At 38.5% G+C, this 26720-nt stretch overlaps 1 protein-coding gene across 1 annotated transcript in view; it reads right to left on the bottom strand.

Moving 5' to 3' along the window:
- The window catches only part of ULK4 (unc-51 like kinase 4), a 607678-nt gene that overhangs the window by 534427 nt on the left and 46531 nt on the right, over positions 1 to 26720 (bottom strand). Inside the window, exon 17 of the mRNA XM_044912620.1 lies at positions 16104 to 16182. Coding sequence (XP_044768555.1) covers positions 16104 to 16182 — 79 coding nt within the window. The remainder of the gene's footprint in view (positions 1 to 16103; positions 16183 to 26720) is intronic.

Here is a 26720-nt window from a genome sequence, read left to right as displayed (position 1 = left end):
CCAGGGCCTCGTGTGAAAGAGTTTGGAAGTGGCCACTCTCTCCCTCCAATGTACTCAACCACTCCCTGATTGAAACCTGTCTTAGACTTAAACAAAATTAACTTTTGGATAACACTATAAAGAGAATAAAATGACAAGCCACAGACTGGAAAAAAATACTGCAAACCACATATCTGGTAAAGGACTTATATCCAGAATATATAAAGCACTCTCAGATACAGATATTTAGATATACAGACAGATCACTAAAGAGTGAGAATTGGTAAATGGATGGATGATAGGAAGACAGATAGCAAAGTTCAGCAATAAGAAAACAATCTTAACTTTGGAGATTATGATTTCCCGAAAAGGATTTGTTCTATGCCCATCCAGCCTCATCTCTTTCAACCACATGCTTCCCAACTGCAAAGTGACTTGGATCATCACTAGTTACACCTACATCCTGAGACCTCTACCATGCTATTATCATTCATGCTATGTTGCCTGTCTTGTACTTTCTCATAAAGCTAAGTAAATCAGGTTGAATGACAATAAATGTAAATAAATATATATATTAATGTATATACTACTACATATGTATATACTACCATACATAGGGGGATTGAATTCACCAGAAGTCATCTAGCCCAGAGATATTTTGGAGGGAAGGTTTTTAATAATATATTAACAGACATGGGGCTCTCCAAATTGTTTTTCTTCAGTCAATTCCAGAAAGTTGGGTCATTCAGGCAACTTGTCCATTTCATTTAAACTGTCAAGTATGTAGGCCTAAAGTTAGTACCCCTTAATGGATGTTGAATTTATACTGCTATCTCCCTTTTAGTCCTGACAATGGTGACTTTGATTTTTTTTTTCTTTTGATCAATCTGGCTAGAAGTTCAATAATTTTAAGATACCAAAGTATGAACTATTGGTTTCACTGTTTTTTATCTATTGCTACTTTTCCAATTCATTGATTTTGCCTCTTATTTTTATACCTTTATTTTAATTGCATTGGATTTACTTTGCTCTCCTTTTTCTAGTTCCTTAAATTGGAACTTAAAACAGACTTACTTTCTAATATAGTGGGGTTCTGAAAGTATAGTGCCTGAACCAGCAGCATCAAAAATCACGTAATAATTGTATTAGAAATGCCAATTATTATGCCCTACTCCAGACCTACTGAATGAGAAACTCTGGAGGTGACGTCCAACAATCTGCATTTGAACAAACCTCCCATGTAATTCTGATGAAGTCAGAGGAGTCTTCAGAACTCCTGTTCTAATAAATGGGCATTTCAAGCTATAGCTATTTCCCTCTTAGTCCCACTTTAGCACGTGACAAAAATTTTGCTGTATTAGGTGTTAGTTATCATTTAGTTTAAAATATTTAAAGCCTCTTGAGCATTCTTCATTGGCACATGAGTTATTTAGAAGTATTTCAATTTCCAGGAGAGCCTGGGTGGCTCAGATGGTTAAGCGTCTGCCTTCGGCTCAGGTCATGATCCCAGGGTCCTGGGATCAAGCCCCGCATCGGGCTCCCTGCTCAGCGGGAAGGCTGCTTCTCCCTCTCCCACTCCCCCTGCTTGTGTTCCCTTTCTCGCTGTGTCTCTCTCTGTCAAATAAATAAATAAAAATCTTGAAAAAAAAAAAAAGAAGTATTTCAATTTCCAAACATTTGGGGGATTTCCCAGATTTCCTCTTGATATCTAAGTCTAATTTAATTCCACTGTAGTCAGATAATTTATTCTAAATTTTAATTAATGTCATTAATTCCATTTATTTTAATCCTTTAAAATATGTTTTGTGGCTGAAAATGTCTTAGTGGATATTCAGTGTGCACTTAAAATGAATGTTTTACAGTTGCTGGAGTTAGTGTTCCATGAATGGCAACTAGTTTGGTTTCATTTGTATCATTCAAATCTTTTATGTCCCAACTTTGTCTCCTTGTTTAAAACATATCTAACAATTATAATGAATTTGTCTACTTCTACTCGTAGTTCTAGCAAATGTTCCTTCATCTATTTTAAAGTGCTATTCATTGATATATACAAATTAAGGATTGTTAATACCTTCCTAATGAGTTGAAACTTTTTTTTTTTTTAAGATTTTATGTATTTATTTGAGAGAGCAAGAGTGAGAACAAGAGCACGGGAAGGAGCAGGGGCAGAGGGAGAGGGAAAGAATCTCAAACAGACTCCATGCTGCGTGCAGAGCCCAACACGGGGCTCAATTCCACGACCCTGAGATCACAACCTGAGCCAAAACCAAGAGTCAGACGCTTAACCAACTGAGCCACCCTGGTGCCCCGAACTGAAACTCTCATTATAAAATACTCTTCATCTCTGGCAATACTCCCTTAATGTCTACTTTGTTATTAATATATCTACACAAGCTTTCTTGTTATTAGTGTATCCATGATATATATTTTCCTATGTTTTTTAGCTTATCTTTAGTAGGCCTCATATAAACTGTACATAGCTAGGTTTCTCTCCTTGATCCAGTATGACAATCTCTCCCCTTTTGAATAGGCTATTTAGTAATTACATTCAATGCCAGTGGCTTAATGTGTGAAGTTTAAGTCTATCATCTTGCTATTTGCTTTCTCTTCATCCCATTGGATCTTTCTTCCTTCTTTCCTGACTTCTTCTGAATTGAGCATTTAGTATTCTATTTAATCTCCTCTATTGTCTATTTAGGCATAGCTGTTTAATTTTTTACTAGATATTCTGCAGATTATAAGAGCATCTGTAAGTTATCACAATTCACCTTAAATCAACATTACACTATTTCATAAACAGTACAACACAAACAATATGTATATAAAAGACATAAAAAATAGAGACAGAAGATGGGGCTCCTGGGTGGCTCAGTCATTAAGCGTCTGCCGTCAGCTCAGGTCATGATCCCAGGGTCCTGGGATTGAGCCCTGCATCGGGCTTCCTGCTCAGCAGGAAGCCTCCTTCTCCCTCTCCTACTCCCCATGCTTGTGTTCCCTCTCTCGCTGTGTCTCTCTCTGTCAAATAAATAAATAAAATCTTTTAAAAAAAAAATAGAGACAGAAGAAATATTTGATATTTCAACAAGAATCTTGTTGAACTTGGACCAAGATATACAAAGAGGACACTAGGCATATCATACTCAAACTGCTGAAAATCAAAACTAAAGAGAAAAATCTTGAAAGCAATTAGAGAAATACTATATATTTCATTCTGGGGGAACAATCACATGAGTGAATGCTGACTTCTTATCAAAAAACATCAATGCCATAAGATGCTAGAACAATATTTTTAGAGTGTTGAAAGAAAAAAAAAGTTATCTCAGAATTCTGTATCTAAAAAAAGATTCTCAAAAACAAAGAAATAAAGAGAAAATGGACAAATTCATTTCCAAACAGAGATTTTAACACAAAATGTTAAAGTAAATCTTTCAGGCTAAAGGGAAATGGGCCTAGATACAAAAACCTGGGTTTATAAGAATAAAGAATACTATAGAGCGGGGCATCTGGGTGGCTAAGTCATTTAAGAGTCCAACTCTTGATTTTGGCTCAGGTCATGATCTCAGGGTCGTGAGATCGAAGCCCGAGTCGGGCTCCACACTAAGCGTGGAGACTGCTTAAGATTCTCTCTCTCCCTCTACCCCTACCACCCCCTCTAAAAAAAAAAAAAAAAAAATACTATAGAGGTAAATATGTTGGAAAATAAAGTACTTTTTCTTTTTTTTTTTTAAGATTTTATTTATTCATTTATTTGAGAGAGTGAGAGAGAGAGAGAGAGCACATGAGAGGGGGGAGGGTCAGAGGGAGAAGCAGACTCCCTGCCGAGCAGGGAGCCCAATGTGGGACTCGATCCCGGGACTCCAGGATCATGACCTGAGCCGAAGGCAGTTGCTTAACCAACTGAGCCACCCAGGCGCCCCAATAAAGTACTTTTTCTTAATCATAAACTCACAGGGAGCCGCAGAAAGTAGTACAGAGAGATCCCATATTCTCTTCCTCCAGTTTCCCACAATGATTAATATCCTACACAATTATAGTACATTATCAAAAACCAAACATTCGGCATTGGTACAATATGTACATATAGTTCTACTTCATTTTATCACAATGCGCAGATTCTTGTAACCACCATCGCAATCATAACAGAACTAATCCATTATCACCAAGATCTAGCTATGCCTTTACAGTAAAACTCACACTCTTCTCTCCGTATCCCTAACCCCTAGCAACCACTGGTCTGTTTTCTAGTTCTATGATTTTGTCATTTCAAGAATAATATATAAACTGACCTTTCACTCAGCACAACACCCTTGCTGATACCACCCAAATTATTATAAATAGTTCCTTCCTCTTTACTGTGAAGTACTATTCCATGGTAAAGATGTACCAAGGTTTGTATAATGACTCACAAGTTGAAGGATATTGTAGTATTTTCAGGTTTTGGCTATGATAAAGCTGGTTCGAATGGTCAAATACAGTCTTTTGTATGAACATAGGACTTCATTTCTCTGAAAGAGAGTCCAGGAGCAAAACTGTTGAGTCATATGGCAAATGTAGGTTTCATTTTTTACAAAACTGCCAAAATGTCTTCTAGAGTGGACGTACCATTTTCCATTCCCACCAGCAATGTAAAAAGATCCAATTCTCAGCATCTTTGCCTGCACTTGGTATTGTCATGATTATGTTAATTGTTTTAATACACGTGTAGATGAAATCTTAGTTTGCTTTTCTCTAATGAATAATGCTAAATATCTTTTCATGTGCTTATTTGCCATATATCCTCTTTGGTGAAATGTCTCTCGTGTCTTTTCCTCATTTTCTAATTTTTTTGTTCATTTGTTTACTGTTGAGTTTTGAGAGTTCTTTACTATTATAAATATGAATCCTTTGTCCGAGATGTAGTTTGCAAATATTTCCTCCCATGTGTAGTTTGTCTTTTCATCATCTTAACTGGGTCTTTGCCAGAGCGAAAGTTTCTCATTTTGATGAAATCCAATTTACTGATTTTTTTTTATGGATCATGCTCTTGGCATTAAGTATAAGAAATCTCAGAGGGTACCAAAGAGTTTCTCCTCTGAATACCGTGGATAATCTTAGTTTCCTATAAAGAAAGTGTTTTGTTGTCAAGCAGTTAAAATACTGGCCAATCACCTCCATCCTATGAAGGCTTGGTTTTCCTATACTCCCCAGGCATGGTTCTTAGATCTAAAGTATAGCCCTCCTGGAATTTCAATGGAAAGTCCACGGTGTTTATCAAGCCCCTCTTAACTTCGTGGGACTTGACCCCCAAAGTCTATCTCCCCAGCACTGGGCAACTGCTGAAAATTTCTGCTCAACTCTTCAACCTCCCAGCTGCCACTTTCTGCCTGTTTCCATGCAGTATCATTCAGCACACGCACAGCTTCCAAGTTAGCCAACGACTGCAGAGGAACTGGTGCACATATTTTGTGGCTTTGCTCTTGAAGATTTCCCCCCACTCCTTTTCTACCCTGCCTAGCGGTGCCAAGTTCCAACCACAATTCCTTGGCCCAGCAAGACTGTTGTGTTATACCTGGGCTCTGTTCCCTGGCATGAATCAGATCTCCTGCAGGGGATAAGCCAATTAAAAGTACATCTCTCATAGCCTGCCTGCCTCCTCCTTTAAATAGGGTGTCCTCTTCAGCTTCTATGTACTTCTGTTATATTCTGTCCAGATTCGTTATTGTATGGGCAGTATGGTTAACACAATATAGCTTCTCGACCATTACCAGAACCGGAACTCTACCCCCTGATTTTTATGTTAATTTTTCAGTTTGGAAGAAGTATAAATTTATACCCCAAACATGATGAAACTCAAAAAACTGGTTACAGGGGCACCTGGGTGGCTCAGGTAAGCATCCGACTCTTGGTTTCGGCTCAGGTCATGAGGTTAGGGTCATGAGATTGAGCCCCGCATCAGGCTCTACCCTGGGCATGGAGCCTGCTTCAAATGCTCTCTCTCTCCAAGTAAAAACAAAGTGCTGCATAGTGTGATTAAAATAATGTAACTTGTAGTTTTAAAAAAATACACATCTAACGCTTGTATATGCAAGGATCCCTCTGAAAAAAATACTTCGATTCTGTAGAAGGAAGGGGCTGTGGGTTGGGAACAAAAAGAGAGGGAGGGTCACTGTTTGCTGTTTGAGGTGTGTTCCATGTGCACCTGTAACTCATTCTAGTTGATCATAATTTCTTAAACCCTAATGAAAAAGATTGACTAGCACCACAAAAAAAATAATTTCTCCCTCTTCCTCTGCCCCTCCCTCTCGCATGCAGTGACAAGTTTATATGGGAGACAATTTTTCCCTTTCTAGAGTTAAAGATAAAAAAAAAAATCAACAAACTGCCCTGTTATCTCCTTGTGTAGACAGGTGTGCTGTCGCTCTTTTCTTATTTCCCCTCTTCCAATGCCCCTTCTACTAGTAGGAGTAGCCCGTCAAGGGTCTTATTTCCAACTAATTGCTTCGGGGAAACCTCAAGCTTAATCTTCTGTTCTTAAATTATACGAAATCTCAAAACTCTAATAGCAATAATGACCAACCCACCTACCCTAAACAGCCTTAAGGTCTTACCATTTCAGATTTTAGTTCTCCCTATTTCTGACTTTTGACAATCTCCTTTATTTTCTTGTGCATTCAGCTAAGTATTTTAAAGTCTCTTTGTTATATTTTATCCTGCATTTCTAATTTTTTTTTTGCTATTGAAGTACTGTCATATTATCTAAGTAGCTATGTCGCCATATTTAGAAGGCCATATATTATTTTTATAATGAGAAAAAATCAGAATAAATGTTACATGGAAAAACTCTAGGGAAAAACAATTTCACATATGTACATAAAACACACCTAGGAATACAGCCAAAAAATACAAGTATCATTTGTTCTTCAAAAAAGTTGTACGTTGGGCGCCTGGGTGGCTCGTCAGTTAAGCATCTGTCTTTGGCTCAAGTCATGGTCCCAGGGTCCTGGGATCAAGCCCCACACTGGGCTCCCTGCTTGGCGTGGGTCTGCTTCTCCCTCCCTCTGCAGCTCTCCCTGTTCAGTCTCACTTTCCCTCTCAAATAAATAAAAACTTAAAAAAAAAAAATGTATAGGGATTTAAAAAAAAAAAAAAAGAATGAGAAAATTATCATTTTTGCAACCTAATGGACTAAGGCATCTAAGCAATGATCGTAATGGATGCTAGTAACTATGAAGTAAAAGAGCGATGGGCAACTTCGCAATAAGGCTGATAACAGCTGGAGCCAGTGAGCGATCCTAACATCAGTCACAGTGAGGCAACCAGACATTCCCCGCCTCTCCCTGTGAGGCAACAGGAAATACACAGCACCAACTATGAAGAATTCCTATCCCCCCTCCAAAAAACTGAACTTTTCAATAGCAAAAAAAAATTAGAAATGCAGGATAAAATATAACAAAGAGTCTAATCAAGGCTATACATCAAAAACTACGGTTCATAGGAAATGTAAGTGATTAAGGACCATGTGAAATGACATCAAGAGGGTGGAATAAAATTTCTGACATTCCAGCTTTGTCTAAAATAAATGACAATTTGTCTTTAATAGATGGCACTAAAACACAATAGGGAAATGTTTGAAATTAAAAGACTTAAAGGTCTACATTATCTAAGTGCAGTGCAAGACCCTATTTCAACCCCGGCTCAATGAAAAGTTACAAAATGACATGTATGGGACCATCAGGAAAATCTGGAGAGTGGCTGTGACCCCACGGGTCCCTGCGAGGAACTAGCATGGCTGCAGCAAAGGAGGGTCTGTCCTCCAGCCACCATGAAGCCCAGGGCACCACCAGCCCAAGCCTCCCACCCCTAAAGGCCAGGACACCTCCACTCAGCCCGCGGCCCCCACTCACAGCATGGAGCAATTAATCTGGGGTTGAGAAGAAGCCTTACAGCCCAAGAGATGGTCCATAACCACTAGAAACCTCATTGCTGGATAACCTGTCCCTGTGCATAAAGAACCTGAATGGTATGAGACCAGATTTGGGGCATGTTCCAGGCTTACTCTGTAATCAAACCCTCCAGTTTGACTCAGATGGAGGAGACTGCACTTCTATATATAATGACAGATTTTAAATTAGATAATGACAATGAAACCTTTGATTACATTGTCAAGGAAATTACTGAAGCTGTTCTAGTTCAATGAAAACTCTGTAGGTAAATAGAATGTCTCCATAATCCCATTACATAAGATAAATAAGTTTCACTTACTCGAAAGATGACTATTCAGGGGGCCATTGGAAAGGAAACCAATCATTTATCAATACAATACATGGGCTGCTAAACCAAATTCAAAGGAATGTTTTTGTTCCTACCCACATTTAAACCACAGCAATTCAAGATGGGTGCATGCCAATGCCTACATGACAAAGAATAACTATGATGTCCACATTGCCCCTGACTGGTGGGTTCTGGGATCCACCTGAGCTCTGTCTCTTAGTAATACTGGTCATTCTCTGTGGTAATAAGATATACGAAGGTTTCCCACCCAAATGATCTGGATGCTTTAGGTTAGGATATCTTGCACCCAAAATGACTAAATAGGACTCCTTCAATACTAGCCAGGTTGAAACATATGATCATTTGTACATAAAGTGACTCCTCATAGGTGAGCTTCCTGTGAACTTCTAAATCCTAATATTCAAAAAAGCTCTAGTTTCTATACATTTGTCAGAATGCTTTTTCTTCAACTGGGGTTTAATGAATTTGAAAAAACTCACTAATTTTTCTGCAATTATTGAAAAAAGTTTTAACGATACCCTAAATGCTCCTCAAGCAGTACAAACTGAAATAAATGGTTTATCTCCAGCAGTACTCCAAAATGGGAGAGTCCTTGATGCCCTGACAGCTCAGCAAGGAGGTACATGTCCTGTCATCGGTGAAATGTTGTTTCTAGATCGACAAATCAGGAATTGTTACCCAAATTAGATTTGGGATCCTAAATACCAGATAAAATTTTTTCATCAAATAAGTGACACCTCTTCCATAGACTCATTTAACTTGTTAAACCTTGGCTCCTAGGAATCCCTGCTTTGGGGGATTTTTCAGTCCTTGGCTACTGTTCTTATAGTCATCAAATGAACCTCCCTATTGGGTTGTATGCTTGCCGGGGTTTCAAATGTCTATTGGCAGCCACATGCACACCAAATGACATCCTTAAAAATCAGGCAACTGGATGAAATCAACAACCACCACATAAGTGATGAAGACAGTAACTACGTGGCCCTCCAGCCTGACAACTCCTAATGGAAAACAGTGAATATGGGACTCTTTGGCCTGCTGAGAGCATAACCAAAAAGAGGGAATTACTAAAATCAAACAGAGACCAGACTTGAAAACTCCCTCAGCAGACAAAACCAGTTAGTCATACAAGCAAAGCTTAATTTAACTTATTTTGCAGAACAAGCAAGGATAACTTGATCTAGGTCACTTCTTGCTTTTCCTCTGGATATCATAAGTGAAATATAAACAGTTCCCCAAAATCGATAGGAGGTATCCGCTAACCAATTCCCTTTAAGAGAATTCCAACATTATAACCAATCACTGTAAAGAATAAACACTCCCTGCCTTCACAGTATATAAATCTGCTTTACAACAGCATACCTCTGAGCCTCATTCCATGTTTTGAGTGCTCCCAGTTTACAAACTCTTTGGTATGTGCACAATAAATCTTTACTAATTACTACTTCAAAAAAAAGAAAAAAGAAAAAGTCTGAATACTGACAGGTTACTAGAGGATATTCAGAAAACACTAATGATTTTGTTGGGTGTGATAACTGGTTTTTTTCTTAATTCTTTTCTGTTAAATATACTGAAATATTTATGAGTTAAATATGATGTCTGGGATTTTTTAAAACATACTGGCGTAAGGAGGTGGGGAAAGGAGAGGGAATGAGATGGGGAAGGAGAGGAGGGGGAACAAGAGAGAGATAAGATTTTGACAAACAAATTGGCAAAGTGCTAGTGATTATGGGAAGTGAGTGGTATCCCCTTATTCTTGTCTCTCTACTTTTATATATGTTGAAATCTTCCACAATAAAAATGTTTAATGAAGAGATCGAATTAGAATGTCTGTTAGTTTTCCTTCCAGTTCTAAATTTTAGATCCTATATTCAACTTCCTAAAACATGTCCATTGCATGCTTAAGACAATCTATGCAGCAGAATATCAGGAATATTTCTTAAAAATTATTACACATAAGAATCATAATCATTACAGGGTGCTAAGTGTGTTACCTAGGAAGATAGGCTCAAGAAGCTGGCTATCTCCTTCTTTAGAAAAAATAAAGAAGGGACGCCTGGGTGGCTCAGTTGGCTAAGCATCTGCCTTCGGCTCAGGTCATGATCCCAGGGTCCTGGGATCGAGTCCCGCATCGGGCTCCCTGCTCTGCGGGGAGCCTGCTTCTCCCTCTGCCTCTGTCTCTCTCTCTGTCTCTCATGAATAAATAAATAAAATCTTTAAAAAAAGAAAAAATAAAGAAGAATGGAATAAATGCTTCTAAATACATACAAGAGATCACGACCAGCTCTTTTCTGTGGCCACTGGTGATAGAGTTAGATGAAACAGACTTAATTTATACCACCAGGATAGCAAAATAGCTTTTTCTCCAACTCTTCTCTGCGTAATAAATTATACTGCCATACTTCCCTACTATTCTTTTAATCGTTTATTAAGTCCTTCAATGCTGACTCAGTGCCTAAAATACTCGTTGCTCTGCTGGCCAGGCACTGTGGGATACAAAGATAAATAACAAAATAAGGTTCTATACCTTTAAAATGCCTATAAGATCTTCAACCGCAATTCGGGGGCGGGGGGGCGGTCCACCAGTAGTAAACCTACTGGGGAAATCAGGATATATCTCACACTTGAGATTTTATTCATGATTTACTGAAAAATATCTATGAACACCCACAATTATGAGTGTTACAGAAACCTGGTCTCCAGAGTTCTGAAGCTAAGATTCACCAATGTGCTCCATGCGGTTCTCAAATCCCCTGAAATGACTGCATTTTTCTGGATAGGCTGCCATGGTGTTCATTAATCTCAAATGGTAATAATCGGTAATGGAATAAAACTATATGCCATGCAGTAAAAACTCCAAAAACCAGGGAAAAGATGAAACACTACACGGTATACCTGTTAAGTCAGCTTCCTCTTAAGTGGAAAGAAATTCTTAAACTTGTCAAACTTTGTTTCCAGTGTTTGAGTGCCCTCTAGTGGCTGCTTTAATTGTCACAACCAACTGCTCACAGCCGGAATTAAGAATGAAAAAGTGTGAGAAGTAACAGAAGAGAAGATGGCATCATCAGGAGCACCCAGCACAATTTCAGGTTACTCTGTGAACTTCTCATTATCCAAAGGAACTTAGTTCACAATATGCATAATTCAGAAGTTTCCCAGATAACACATGACACACTACTGCATTTTTTTTAATAAGTATAATTTTTCCCAAGTTTCATTTCAAATTAATAAAACATCAGCAAACACCCAGAAAAGAACAGTACATGAATGAAGGACACCAGAACCTCAGGAATTAACACCCATCTCTCCCCTGTCAGTGGAGGCAGCATCGAGAATGCAATTGTTTAATAAGGAACAGCAACAGGAGTTGGGCAGTATTTTGAGAACACGAGGTACCCAGTCTCTGAAGGGAGGCAAGCACAGGCTAATGAACAACCTGAGTGCACACAGAGACAAGGACGCTTCCTGAACTGCCCCACCAAACACTCTCGGCGGCGGCAGCAACAGCAATTGCCAGGGGGACAAGCCACAGGCATGGAGCCAGGGGGGTGAGCTGACACATCACTCGGGGTGACTGACAGGTCCCCAGTTACTGCAGAGGCCTTCTGCCCAAACCCACGGGAATTCCTACAGCAGCACAATATACTATCTGCAGTCACTGCCACATGGAGCCTCAAGCACAAGGACACCACGGGGGTGCGGGCAACCTCTCAGTTCCAGCCTTGGCCTCCAGCCCGTCTTCCCGGATTCTGCGACAAGGCACCCCTCACCTCCACACCTTCCATGACTTCTACCTACATCCGCCTCTCCTTCATGATGTCCAGCATCAAGAGGGAGCTGACCCTCTGAACAAGAACCTTCATAGCCCCTGGACATTTCTGAATCTGTAGATCAATCTTTCCCCAGGAAATGTCCCTACTGATGTCTAGGACAACAGCCCATGACCAGGAGACTCATTCAGGCTTGCTGCTCAAATCTGGGGTTCATTATTCACAATGCTACTTAGCATCCCATTGTGTGAATGTGACACACTTTGTCCTTTCTACTGTTGATAAGTATACCAGTTATTTCACACTTAGGGCTGTTACAAATAATGCTGGTAATATACATTATTGAACATGTCACTTGGTACACTGGGTTACAAGGTAGGGGATTCTGGCTTACAGAGTAAAGATGTCCTCAGTCCAGAGTGGCTGTGGCCAGTTACACACCCACCAGCAGCATACAAGCCTTCCTTCTGCTCAGTACTTTCACTAACATTTAGGATTGTGAGGCTTTTTCATTTTTGCCAATCTAGTGACTCTCTCGGTATTTCATTTTGGTTTTGATTTGTATTTCTCTAATGCCTCAGTACTTTTCATATTTAATTTTAGAATTTATATTGGCCAGACCTAGTTACTAAAGTCTGCCTTCAAATAGCACAGCAATCCGCCAATCTGTCAACACTTTGAAATCTATCCAGAAAGAAAGCATATATCCAGAATAAAATCATTTTTTACTGCATCTACCACTACGAACCTGGTCCAAGTCACCATCACCCCTCACCTGAACTACCACAGGCTCTTCTTAAAGTGGTCTCTCTGAGTCTATCTTGCCCCTGTCCTTGTAACACAGTGATCCTCTTCAAACATAAGCCACATCGAGGCTCTCCTCTGCTCAAATTCCTCCAATCGCTTCCCATCTCATTCAGAATAAAGTCCCAATTCTGACCAGGGCTTACGACAAGGCTTGGGATGACGTAGCCCCTGGCTAGCTCACTAACTTCATCTCCTGTGTCGTCCTCCTGAGTCTCCCTCTCGCTCAGTTCCAGCTACATAACCTCCGTGTTGTTCCTGGAAACATGCCAACCACTCTTCCATCGCCAATCCTTTGCACCTGCTGTTCACCCTTCCCCCAACTGAGGGAAGCGTTCCCCCGATCCCTTTCAGGTCTCTGCTTGGATGTTCCTCTCCAAGGCTTTCCCTGACCAACCCATCTAAAATGGTGCCACCACCACCTCATCCTCCCCAAACACCACTAGCCTACTTTTATCTTTTTCATTGCATCTATCACCACCTAACACTACATTTCTGCTCGCTCGCTCTCTCTTTCCTCACACTAGAACATGGACTCCATCAGAACAGGGATTTTGCTCTCTCTTGCTCAACATTGTACCTTGGTACCTAGACAGTACCTTGTATATACACAGCCACTGATAAATATTTGTTCAACAAGGAACAAAAGAGTATCAATACAATTAATAAAACAGTATCTATGAATTTCTTCTAGAACAAGATAAGAACCTGCCTGGAGTAATGGTTTTCCTGCACATAACACACTGCCATGCCCATAAGAGATACTCAATAAATGTTCAATTAGTAAAAGAACAACAATGATTTGTCTTGTCCTTTCCTATTCCCTTCTCTCCCCCTTCCAGATCTTCTAAACCAATGTAGAATTTACTTCCATGCTACCATTAATTTTTTCACAGTATATACATTCTTTTTCAAGAATCTCTTTTTTCCAGGTTACACATCACATTAACAGCTATTATTTGGATTTAAATGTTAATGGATTCATTGTTTATGTGTCCTTCTTCTCTACCTGAAAATTTGGTTATAGGCAGCTATATGTTGGTGAAATTAAGACTGAGTCTCTGAATTTCTGAAAAAGTCTTCCTTTTGTCCTCACAAGCAGGCAATAAGATGGCTGCACAGAGAAATTTAAGGTCACACGATCCCTTAAGTGTTGTTCTATTCCTATTGTTTTCCATATCTTCAGCTTGTAGTGTTACAAATAAATTATATGCAAGTCTAATTCGCTTTTGTTTGTTTATAACCTGAATTTTGGTTTTCTTTTTCTCTTTGTAATTACAAATTTCACCAGGATAGGTCTAAATGTGCATCTTTTTTCAGTATCTTGCCTGACATTTGGTGAAACCTTTCATCTAAAGATTGAGTCTTTCTTCAGCTCAGGGTGAAATTTTCTTCTATTATTTCTTTCATGAATGTTTGCTTTGATCTCTCCTTGAAATCCCATTATGTTTATCTTAGACAAGTCCGATAGAAATACAATTCAAGCCACAAAGGTAATTTAAAATTTTCCAGGAGCCACAGCAAAAAATAAAAAGTGAAATTAATTGTAATAATGTATTTATCCAAATATATCCAAAATATTGTCATTTGAAAATGTAATCTATAAAAAATTTACAGGTGAGATGCTTCCCCCCCCCCTCCACCCCCCTGTTGAGTCTTCAAAATCTGGTATTCAGCTCATCTCAATTCAGACTACCTGCTTTTCAAAGGCCCAATAGTCATTTTGGGCTAGTGTCTGCCATACTGGACAGCAGAACAGATCTTCTGGAACTCTCTTCCATTCTTTTTTAGTTAATAATTTTTAACCTTTCTCTTTTCCTTCTGAATCCTAAAAGAATTCATCCAGCTGATCTTCAAATCCACTAACTCAGCTTCCTAAAGTATTCAACCTACTCATCATGGCACCTACTGAACATTTTAATTCAACAGTCATATTTTACATCTTCAGGGGCTCACTCTTCATGGCACACTGCTCCTGAGCACTGACTGCCTGTTTTGATTATCTAGGAATGCCCTCTAGAATGTCAGGACTTTGTCTTAGAATTTTCTTTAACTTCTCTTCCATCTCCTACAGTACCACTCTGTTTCACTGGAAACTCTTCCTCTGAGTCATCAGAAGAAGCCCCCCACTTATGAGCTAAAAGCCTCTCTGCTTAGTGATACCACCCTAATCTGCTTGGTCTTAAAAAGAAAAATCAAATTTATACATCTCTGATAGCCAAGTTGGGTACCATCAGGGGTTGCATAGGTCACAATTCATTCTTCTTGGTCCCATAAAAACAAGAAAAAGGTTAGACTTAGTGACATTTCCTGTAGATCTCCGCAGAGATCTCACAGTTTCCAGGAAATAGGGAAGGAATTAAAAGCAAAGGAAATGCAGGGACCTTAAATTAACTGTCCGTTCACGTCCACTCAGACCAGGGCTAACTGGGATGCCATCTCAGCAAATGGCTGAGGTACTGGACAGCAAAGTTACAGAACATTTTCCATTGCTACAGAAAGTTCTATTGGACAATACTTGGCTAAACAATTCCTCCTAAAGCCCCAAATACCACACCACCAGGTTCTGGCTCTATAAAAATCCCCTCTTCTTCCCACTTCCTTCTCCCCACTTTCTCCTTCCTTCAAGAGTTATTGCCCTTGCCCTTAAAAGCCTTGGTTCTTTTCGCCTATTTCGACGCTTGACACTCCCCTAGTCCAAGGATAAAGGATGCTCAAAAAGGCAGTTCAATGGTAGCATTCACTTGATGGGACTTAGATTTACTAATTAACAAAGAAACACTTCCCATTATCAGTACTTGAAATAAATGCCTGATATTTCAAAATACCTTTCAAGTATGCATGGCCATTAAATACTGGCATTGTTGTCAGAAATAACTGACAACTGGTGAGGATGAAAACACTAAATTCAGGGTGAAAAGGATTTTAATCAGAATTGTGAGCTGTGTTTCAACTAGGAAATAAATTAGGTATAATAAAATGTTGGGTAGACTACAAGAAAACTAGTAATGAAATAAGGGTTATCCAAAAATTCTTGAAATAATGATGAATAGAGCCCACAAGCCTTTTAACTCCACCATATCACCTTTAATAACAGAATAGGTTGTAAATGTGTGGCTGTGTTTACGCCTAAGGGTCTACTGAGGTTATTTTATAATTGCCACAACTGCACAAAGAAAACTTAAGTGAAGGTCAATGAAAGCTGCGTGTTCTAAATTACAAATCAGGAACAACCTTTTTTTTGTCATTCATAACATTCCAGTCATAAAAGAGAATTACCTCAGTAACAGGTGTATTTTCCTGGAGCTCAGTTGTGTGCGAGGCCAGTAAACCAATCACCCGAGCAACCTTGGCCCGTCTGTAAATGGAGAAAAATAAGCTCTGAAGAGGAGAGTTAGAGACCCAAGTAGCCAACCCTAGTTAGTTATGTTTCACAATTATGAGCATTAAGATAAGATAAAAATGGGGTGAGCATTCACTCCTCCACGTATATGGCCCTTGTGTACATGAAGAGACAAGAACAGCAATGCCCTCTGCAGGACCGTCTGTAATAGTGACTCAAGTTGAACAAGGTGGGCTTTCGTAGTAAAATACAAAATAAAATTTTTGAAAGGCCTTAACCAGAGAGGAGAAAAAAATGTAATTAACCCTTTTACTTCTGAGTACAGCAGTATTTGGCAAAGGTTATGTCCTACTTATTAGTAGACCAAGGATTTTATATATAAGTGGTAAAAAATATCAGAACAGTTAAACATATTTATATACCCACTTTTACAGAAATTTTTACAATCCTAGATCTTACAAATATTGTTCCAAAAACTACTAGTTTTAGTGAGGTGTTTCTGTATCATTATCCAACAGAAAATAGGGTCAATAAATTATTAAATATCATTTACAGATGATTTGTTAAAGTTTAGTCATAAGTTTTTTTTAACTGGAGAAAAGTTGGACATGTGAGTTGATGACAACCGTATCTTTTTTTTTTTTTTTGAGCACTGTATTCATATTGATGCTTGCATGTTCTCTGGACTAATTAGTGTGTACACCAGCCAGAGTATCTCTAGCTTTTCAGGTTCTAAAATAAATAAAATAGTAGTAAAATAAACTACACAGGACCCATGGAGGGAAACAACTCTGAGAAGGACCACAGGAAAGTGCTGATGTTGTCAGAACTCTAACAGACAGACATAATTCTTATGGATTTCAACACTTCTTGAATTAGCCATTCAAATCTCTTAACATATACAAATTAAAGAAGTCCTAGGCATTTGTATGACTAGCATCCTGCCTCTAAATAAAAAACATTATACTGTTATTTAAATTTTAATTCCAGTATACTTACCATGCAGTGTTTTATAAGTTTCAGGTGTACAATATAGTGATTCAACACTTCCATACAACACCCGGTGCACATCACAAGTACACTCCTTCATCCTCACCACCTATTTCACCCATCCCCCCCACCCACCTCCTCTCTGGTAACCATCAGTTTGTTCTCTATAGTTAAGAGTCTGTTTTTTGATTTGTTTGTTTCTTAAATTCCATATATGAGTGAAATCATATGGTTTTTGTCTTTCTTTGGCTGACTTATTTTGCTTAACATTATACTCTAGCTCCATCCATATTGTCACAAATGGCAAGATTCCATTCTTCTTTATGGCTGAATAGTATTGCATTATGTCTTCTTTATCCATTCATCTATCAATGGACACTTGGGCTGCTTCGACAGTTTGGCTACTGTAAATAATTCTGCAAAATACACACGGGTGCATATATCCCTTTGAATTAGTGTTTTTGTATTCTCTGGTAAATAGTAGTGTAATTATTGGATCATAGGGTAGTTCTATTTTTAATATTTTGAGGACCCTCCATACTGTTTTCCAGAGTGGCTGTACCAGCTTGCATTCCCAACAACAGTGCCGGAGGGTTCCCCTTTCTCCACATCCTCACCAGCACTTGTTTCTTGTTGATTTTAGCCATTCTGACAGGTGTGAGGTGGTATCTCCTTAGTTCTGATTTGCATTTCCCTGATCATCAGTGATGCTGAACATCTTTTCATGTGTCTGTTGGTCATCCCAATGTCTTCTTCAGAGAAATGTCTGTCCATGTCTTCTGCCATTTATTTGGATTATTTGTTTTCTGGGTGTTGAGTTATATAAATTTTATCGGTAGGTCATTTGCAAATATCTTCTCCTATTCCATAGGTTGCCTTTTAGTTTTGTTTCCTTCACTGTGCAGAAGCTTTTATTTTGATGTAATCCCCATAGTTTATTTTTTATTTTATTTCCCTTGCCTCAGGTGACATATCTAGAAAAACGTTCCTATGGCTGATGTCAGATACATCAATGCCTGTCCTCACTTCTAGGATTGTTATGGTTTCAGGTCTCACATTTAAGCCCTTAATCCATTTTGAGTTTATTTTTGTATTTGGTGTAAGAAAGTGGTCCAGTTTCATTGTTTGGCATGTGGCTGCCCAGTTTTCCCAACACCATGTGTTGAAGAGACTGTCTTAAAAAGATTATACTTTAAAAGTGATCATTTTGAAAAAGATTTGGTAGGGCATTGGACCAAAAGTTACAAGAAAAAGCATCTACTCACTGCTCTGCCACTGACCCATTTTGTGACCACAGCCAAGTCAACTATCCTTCAATTTCCACATGTGTGCAATTTCAAGGGATAGATGGATTAACTTCTAAATTTTTTTACAATGAGAACTGGGTGTTATACGCAACTAATGAATCACTGAATACATCAAAAACTAATGATGTACTATATACTGGCTAACTGAACATAAAAAAATAAAAATATAACATTATCAAAAACTGACTACTGAATTAAGGGGATGCAAAGCAAAAACTTATCTTGGTTCAAGGACAAGCCCAAAGTACTTACGAAACACTAATCTGTTTTTTCAATCTACAAAAGTAAATAACTAAAAGAACTAAAAGAAAAATGTATTACAACATGCTATTTTCCCCAATCTCGCCAGAAACGATCCTATCAGAACAAAAGATAATACACGATCTTAAAATTCTTAGTTTTAAGTTATAAACTATTTAAAGTAATAAAAACATTTTTCAGTTTATACCAAATACTTACATACAACTATATCCTATATACGATGCCCTCAAAAAATGGACTTCTTCTCATAATCCGCTTTCTTCTTAAATGCCACCACTTTGGATGCCCCTAGTGTCCCGTTACACTGTATCTCAGAAGTGTCCCCATATTCACGACATTATCCAAAATTGTACTGGCAAATAATCTTCATGCAAGGACAGATTATGTTCCATATCTTCATTGTTCAAAAGAGTATCCATTGGTTACATGTGACTATTGAGCACTTAAAATATAGCTGGTACAAGTGAAGAACTAATTTTTTGTGGAATTACTTTTAAATTTAAATTTTAATAACCAGGGCGCCTGGGTGGCTCAGTTGTTAAGCGTCTGCCTTTGGCTCAGGTCATGATCCCAGGGTCCTGGGATCGAGTCCCACATCAGGCTCCCTGCTCGGCAGGAAGCCTGCTTCTCCCTCTCCCACTCCCCCTGCTTGTGTTCCTGCTCTTGCTATCTCTCTGTCAAATAAATAAATAAAATCTTTAAAAAAAAAATTTTAAGGGCACCTGGGTGGCTCAGTTGGTTGAGCGACTGCCTTCGGCTCAGGTCATGATCCTGGAGTCCCAGGATCGAGTCCCGCATCGGGCTCCCTGCTCAGCAGGGAGTCTGCTTCTCCCTCTGACCCTCCCCTGTCTCATGCTCTCTCTCTCTATCTCATTCTCTCTCTCAAATAAATAAATAAAATCTTTAAAAAAAAAAAATTTTAATAACCACATATGGCTAGTGGCTACCACATTAGACAGAGTAGATCTAAAATGTAGTTCCTTCTTCATGTATTTACTTGTTTATTATCTGTGTCCCCCACCAGCCTAGAAGGCCGTGACTGCAAGGCTTGGTACTGCTCACCAATGCCAACTCCAAGACAGTCCCTTGCATCAAGAAGGCCCTCAATAAATGTTTGTTGAATGAATAGAACATCGACATCAAATATAAGGTAACTAAACATATTAATAGGAAAGGAGTGAATATACGACTGCACAAGATAAACAAAAGTGAACAGGGTTTTCAATATAAATCTCAAAAAAAATTTAAGGCTAACATCACTAAATGAGAAAAAGATTCCTTGTAAACTAAAAGTAATATAACCTACAAAGGGTATTGTTATACACCATGTAACAAAGAACACCCAAGAGTAATGGGAAACTTCAACCTTCTTCTCTTCCAAGCACAGCAAGGAGGCTACAGTGAATACATGTGTACAAGCAGTCATAATAAAACTAGCAAGGTCAAAGTAACAGATGTATATACCAAACTTACTACAATCTACAGTGACCACACTTACTCAGTGAGAGGTGGGATAGGGCAGTTTTTATTACTCTGGAATGAAATGTCCTGGGCCCAGCCTTGTCCCCCCAACGAAGGGGAGGAAAGAGGGGGGAAGGGGGGAGGGGGGAAAGGGGGGGGTACTCATCCTTCATGTGCCTGGTTACTTTTATGTTAAATAGGACTGATTACATACAATATGTACCTCAAGTTGTTCAAAGAATCAAAAGAGATAATCCACGTGAAGAAATTACCATGTTGTCCGACATCTAATATGTGCTGTATGGGTTAGCTACTATTACCACATCACTTACTACATTAATAACATTTTTAAAAATGATTTCGTATTGGGCGCCTGGGTGGCTCAGTCAGTTAAGCATCTGCCTTTGGCTCAGGTCATGATCCCGGGGTCCTGGGATCGAGTTCCACATCGGGCTCCCTGCTCTGCGGGGAGCCTGCTTCTCCCTCTCCTCCCCACTTGTGCTCTCTCACTATCTCTCTCTCTCTCTCAAATAAATAAATAAAATATATATTAAAAAAAAAAAAAAGATTTCGTATTAGACCTCAAAGATAAACGCACAGAATCCTCAAAGGCTGAAATTCTATAGAACATATTATGTTATAAAAGTGAAATAGCAAATATAAAGCAAAAAAACAAAAAACCTAAACATTTGTAAATTCAGAAGCACTTCTGTATATCTTATGTGTCAAATGAAAACTGAAAATGTCCACCAGGCACAATCACAATCAACACAAAAGCACAAGTTGAAACTTAAGACGTTTTTCTGCTTTACATAGAAGACTGGACACGGACACCCACCTTTCTGTTCTGTCAAGAGTCTGCTAAAAGAAAACATAATTTATAATTAAATGATAAATGGAAACAGAAAGAAGGGCTGAAAGTAGACCAAAATGTTTGAGGAAATCCCAGATGACAAGCATAGAGGAAATCATATTGACAGAAAATGAACAGAAGAAATCCCTAAGAACCACAGATAAAGACAGATCTTCCCAAGGAAGCCCCTAGAGACTCAGAGTAAACTAAAACAGAAGGCAAAGATGAGATGAGCCATTGGACGATCACCAGATTACAAAACTGCACAATGAACAAGTGGGCCAACCAGGTCCTCCTGCTGCCTTGCCATCTCCCTCCTTGGTACACAAAATAAACCCTACAGTCCTGGCCTCCAGGATAAAAATGGAAAATTATTCCTATAGTAAGCAATCTACCCTAAGGTTGGATACAGATGTGGATGTGGGAACCAGAGACTGTGGTCCTCTACAGCAGATACTAGAGTGGAAAAGAGGGTTAGTGGAGGAAAGCCAGCTCCATCCCAAAGAAAAACCCATCCTGGCAACTCTTGAGTAGGCCTCCAGCCTGCCTACCTGCTCTTTAGGCAGCTGGGCTCCCAACATGTAAGTCAACCAGCCAACAGGCATCACCACTCACATGCCCGCCCTTTACTTTAAAGAAGTTGCTGGAGAAACAGACTTAGAGAAGCATAGGGAAAATTTGTATTGCCAACTTCTATACTGATCAACTTAACCATTTATTCATAATATAAATAAGTACCAAAGACCACCAAGAATTTGAGGAACTAACAGCACTAAAAAGCAAGACCGTGATGAAAAAGAAGTGACCCACAGGCTAAGGAGATAAGAATAGAACTTGTATAATCCTACTGTTAAACCCTAAATATTAGTCATAATATTTATAACCCTAAATTCTGTTCCAAAACAGAATTTTTATAATCCTACAATCTGTCCTCAAATTCAAAAATACATTATAGACCAATACGGGCTGCTAAAGAATCAGAATACAATGAAAAAAAATTGTTTCATATGATTGTTAAAATAGAGATCCTCAAGAATAAAATGAGCAGGGGGGTGCCTGGGTGGCTCAGTCATTAGGCGTCTGCCTTCGGCTCAGGTCATGATCCCAGGGTCCTGGGATCGAGCCCCGCATCAGGCTCCCTGCTCAGCAGGAAGCTTGCTTCTCCCTCTCCCACTCCCCCTGCTTGTGTTCCCTCTCTCGCTGTGTCTCTCTCTGTCAAATAAATAAATAAAATCTTTAAAAAAATAAAAATAAAAGAATAAAATGAGCAGGGATAAATATCAAACCTGAAAGCTCAAAGATAAAATCAGGGAAGAACACAAAGTCTGGCAGTTCTTCAAAAGGCTGAACAAAGAATTACTATATGACCCAACAATTCCACTACTATGTATATATCCAAGAGAAATGAAAACATATTCACATAAAACCTTGTGCACAAATGTTCACAGCAGCATCATTCATAAAAGCCAAATTTGGAAACAACCCAAGTGTTCATCAAGAATGGATAAACAAAATATGATACTATCGTACAATGGAACATTATCCAGTCATAAAAAGAATGAAGTACTGATACATACTACAGCATTGATAAATCCTGAAAACAGTATGCTAAGTGAAAGAGGCCACATAAAAATTAAATACATTTTGTATATTTCATTTATATGAAATATTCAAAATAGGTAAATCTATAACAGAAAGTAGATTAGTGGTTTGCAGGGACCAGAGGGACAGGGGCAATGGATATGGGGTTTCATTGGATGATGAAAATGTTCTGTAATTAGATAATGGTGACGGTTGCACAACTTTGTGAATATGCTAATAACCACTGAATTTACAGTTTTTAAAAAAGAATTTCCATCACATCTACAAATAAAAAGAAAAAAAAATCACAGAATCATATCAATACATGAGGAAAAAGCATTTGACAAAAACCTAAGACCCATTCATGATAAAAACTCTTAGTAAACTAGAAATAGAGGGGGAACTTCGTCAACTTGATAAAGACTATCTACAAAAAACCTACAACCAATATCCTACTTAAAACTGAAAAACTCAAAAATTTCCCACTAAGATCAGGTACAAGGCAAGTCTGCTGCCTCTCACCACCACTCTTCAATATCATACTGAAAGCTCTAGCTAATGCAATAAGAAAAGAAAAAGAAACAAAAGGTAGACAGATTAATAGGGAAGAAATAAAGCTGTCTTTGTTCACATAGGACATAACTATCTGTAGAAAATCCTAAAGAATTGACTCCCCTTCCCCCCTTGCCCAAATAAAAAACCTCCAGGAAGTAGTGATTATGGCAAGGTGCAGTACAAGGTTAACATATAAAAGTCAATCACTTCCCTATATACCAGCAATGAACAAGTGAGATATGAAATTAAAAACAAGACACCATTTACATTAACACCCAAAATGAAATACTTATGAATAAATTTAACAAAATATATACAGGACTATATCAGAAACTACAAAACTATGATTAATGAAATCAAAAAACTAAGAAAATAGAGAGGTTATTACATATTCATGGATAAGGCAACTCAATATTGTCCAGATGTCAGTTCCTCCCAGTGTGATCCTGAGATTCGATAGAATTCCAAACAAAATCCCAGCAAGTTATTTTATGAATATTGATACAGTGATTCTAAAGGTTTATATGGACAGATAGAAGATCCAAAATAGCCAACACAATATTGACAAAGAAGAGCAAAGTTGGAGGACTGATGCCACCAGACTTCATCAAGGTTCACTATAAAGTTAGTCATCAAGACAGTGTGGTATTAAGAATAAACAAAAAGGTCAATGAAACAGAACAGAGAACTAAGAAATAGACTCACACAAATATACTTAAAGGATCTTTGACAAAGGAACAAAGACAATACAATGGAGCAAAGACGGTCTTTTCAACAAATGGTGCTAGCATACATGCAAAAAAAAAAAAAAAAATGAATCTGGAAACAGGTCTTACTCACTTTACAAAAATTCAAAACAGATCAAAGACCTAAATGTTAAGATGTCAAAGTATAAAACTGCTAGAAGGTAACATAGGGAAAAAAAAAAACCTACATAACCTCAGGTGTGGCAAGGATTTTTTAGATACAACCACCAAAGACACAGACCATGAAAGAAATAATTAATAACCTGGACTTTATTTAAATAAAAACTATTCTGTGAAAGATAACATCAGGAGAATGAAAAGACAAGCCACAGACTGGAAGAAGGTATCTACAAAAGGCATACCTGATGTAAGACTGTCTTTCAAAATGCGCAAAGACCTCTTAAAACTCAACAATAAGAACACAACCCAATGAAAAAGTGAGCCAAAGATCTTAGCAGATACCTCGGCAAAAAAGATAAACAGATGGCAAATAAAAATACGAGAAAACACTCCACATCATATGTCATCAGGGAAATGCAAATTAAAACAATATATTACTATACCCGCATAAGAATGGCCAAAATCCAAAACACTGACAACACCAAATGTTAGCAAGGCTATGGAGCAACAGGAACTCTCATTCATTGTTGATGGGAATACAAAATAGTACAGCCACTTTGGAAGACAGTTTGGAAGTTTCTTAAAAACTAAACATACTCTTACCACCCGATCCAGCAATCATACTCCTTGGGACTTACCCAAAGGAGTTGAAAGCATATGTCCACATGGTGTTTACAGCAGCTTTATTCATAAACGCTAAACTTGGAAGCAACCAGGGTATACTTCAGTATGTGAATAAACTGTGGTACATGAAGACAAGGAGATATTTGGCACTAAAAAGAAACGAGCTGTCAAGCTATGAAAAGAGATGGAGGAAACTTAAATGCATATTACTAAGTGAAAGAAGCCAATCTGAGGCTACATATTGTAGGATCCCAATATTGTAGGATTCCCAGTAGGGCATTCTGGAAAAGGTGGAACTATGGAGAAAGTAAAAGTTCAGTGATTGTCAGAGGGATGAATAGGCAGAGCACAGATTTTTGAGGGCAATGAAAATACTCTGTATGATACAGGTCATTATACAGTTGTCCGAACCCAAGGACATATAAAACCAAGAGTGAACCGTACTGTAAGCTATGAACCATGGGTGATTATAATGTGCCAATGTAGGTTTATCAGTTCTAATCAAAGTACTGCTCTAGTGGGGGATGGTGATAATAGGGGAGACTAGCCTGTGTGGGGGCAGGAAGGAAAGGAGAAATCTCTGTACCTTCCTCTGAATTTTGCTGTAACTTAAAACTGCTCTAAAAAATAAACTCAATACAAACAAAAAACATGAGTTTTATGATATGTAAATTATATCTCAACAAAAGAGTGAGAAAGCAAAAGAAAATGAAGAGTCAAGAGACAGGAGGGGCACCTGGGTGGCGCACTCCGTTAAGCATCTGACTCTTGGTTTCAGCTTCGGTCATGATCTCAGGGTCATGAATTCGAGCCTCGTGTTGGGCTCTCTGCTCAGTGTGGAGTCTGCTTGAGATTCTCTCTCCCTCTCCCTCTGTCCCTCCTGCTCTCTCTCTCTCTCTAAAATAAATAAATCTTAAAAAATAGAAAAAAAAAGAGAGAGAGAGATAGGAAATCCCACACCCATGCTATAGAACTTTCAGGAGCAGAAAAAGGATGAAACACAGAAGACATCCTAAGGAAACAGGGAAGCTAAAGAAAGCCTGAAGCACTTAGACTTAATTTGCCAAAACAAATTAGTAAAAAGAAATACACATTCCAATAAAATTTCACAGGCCTAGAACAAAAAGAAAAATCCAGACACTGAAAAACAATCAAACTAGTCACCTATAAAGAAGAAAAACACAGGTCAGCCTTAAGTCTTCCAGAGCTATGCAGAGAGAGCAAACTCCAAAGCATGGCACAGGGGTGAGCAAGCCCAAGGGCAAAAGAAGGTCTCAGTCAGCCCCCTAAGCCTAAACCCTAAAACCAGAGAGGAAGTCTTGAGAAGGTAACAACTAGAGAAGCAGAGACTCAGAGATCTTTAATAAAAAAAGAAAGAAAAGAAAAGGAAAAAAAAAAAAAGAAAAACTACTGAAAAAAATGAAATCCAATCAACTAAGAGGTGAAACAGAGCAAAAAATTCACAAATAAAGAAACTGTATTTAAAAAACTGATGATGAACATTTACTTTACTTTATTCAACTGTCAAACTGATACCAAAAATCAGAAAATCCTTCCTAAACTTTATATGACTCCCAAGGGACCCCAACTAAGCAACATAATCTTGAAAAAGAGAAAAAAGTTGGAGGTCTCACACCTTCTGACTGCAAAACTTAACTATTACAAAGCTGTGGTAATCAAGACACTGTGGGACTGGCATAAAGACTGATATTTAGACTAAATAAACCCTCACATATCTGGTCAAAAGATTATCGACAAGGGTGCCATTCAATGGGAAAAGAAAGCCTTTTCAACAAATGGTGCTAGGAAAACTGGATATGCACATGCAAAAGAATGAAGTCAAACTCTTACCTAACACCATATACAAAAATTAACTCAAAATGGATCAAAGACCTAAATATAAAAGCTAAAACTGTAGGGGCGCCTGGGTGGCTCAACCGTTTAGCGTCTGCCTTCGGCTCAGGTCATGATCCCAGGGTCCTGGGATCGAGTCCCACATCGGGCTTCCTGCTCTGCGGGAAGCCTGCTTCTCCCTCTCCCACTCCCCCTGCTTGT

Source organism: Neomonachus schauinslandi, chromosome 1 (assembly GCF_002201575.2).
Source record: "Neomonachus schauinslandi chromosome 1, ASM220157v2, whole genome shotgun sequence".
Taxonomy (NCBI): domain Eukaryota; kingdom Metazoa; phylum Chordata; class Mammalia; order Carnivora; family Phocidae; genus Neomonachus; species Neomonachus schauinslandi.
This window is presented reverse-complemented; position numbering and strand designations above follow the sequence as displayed.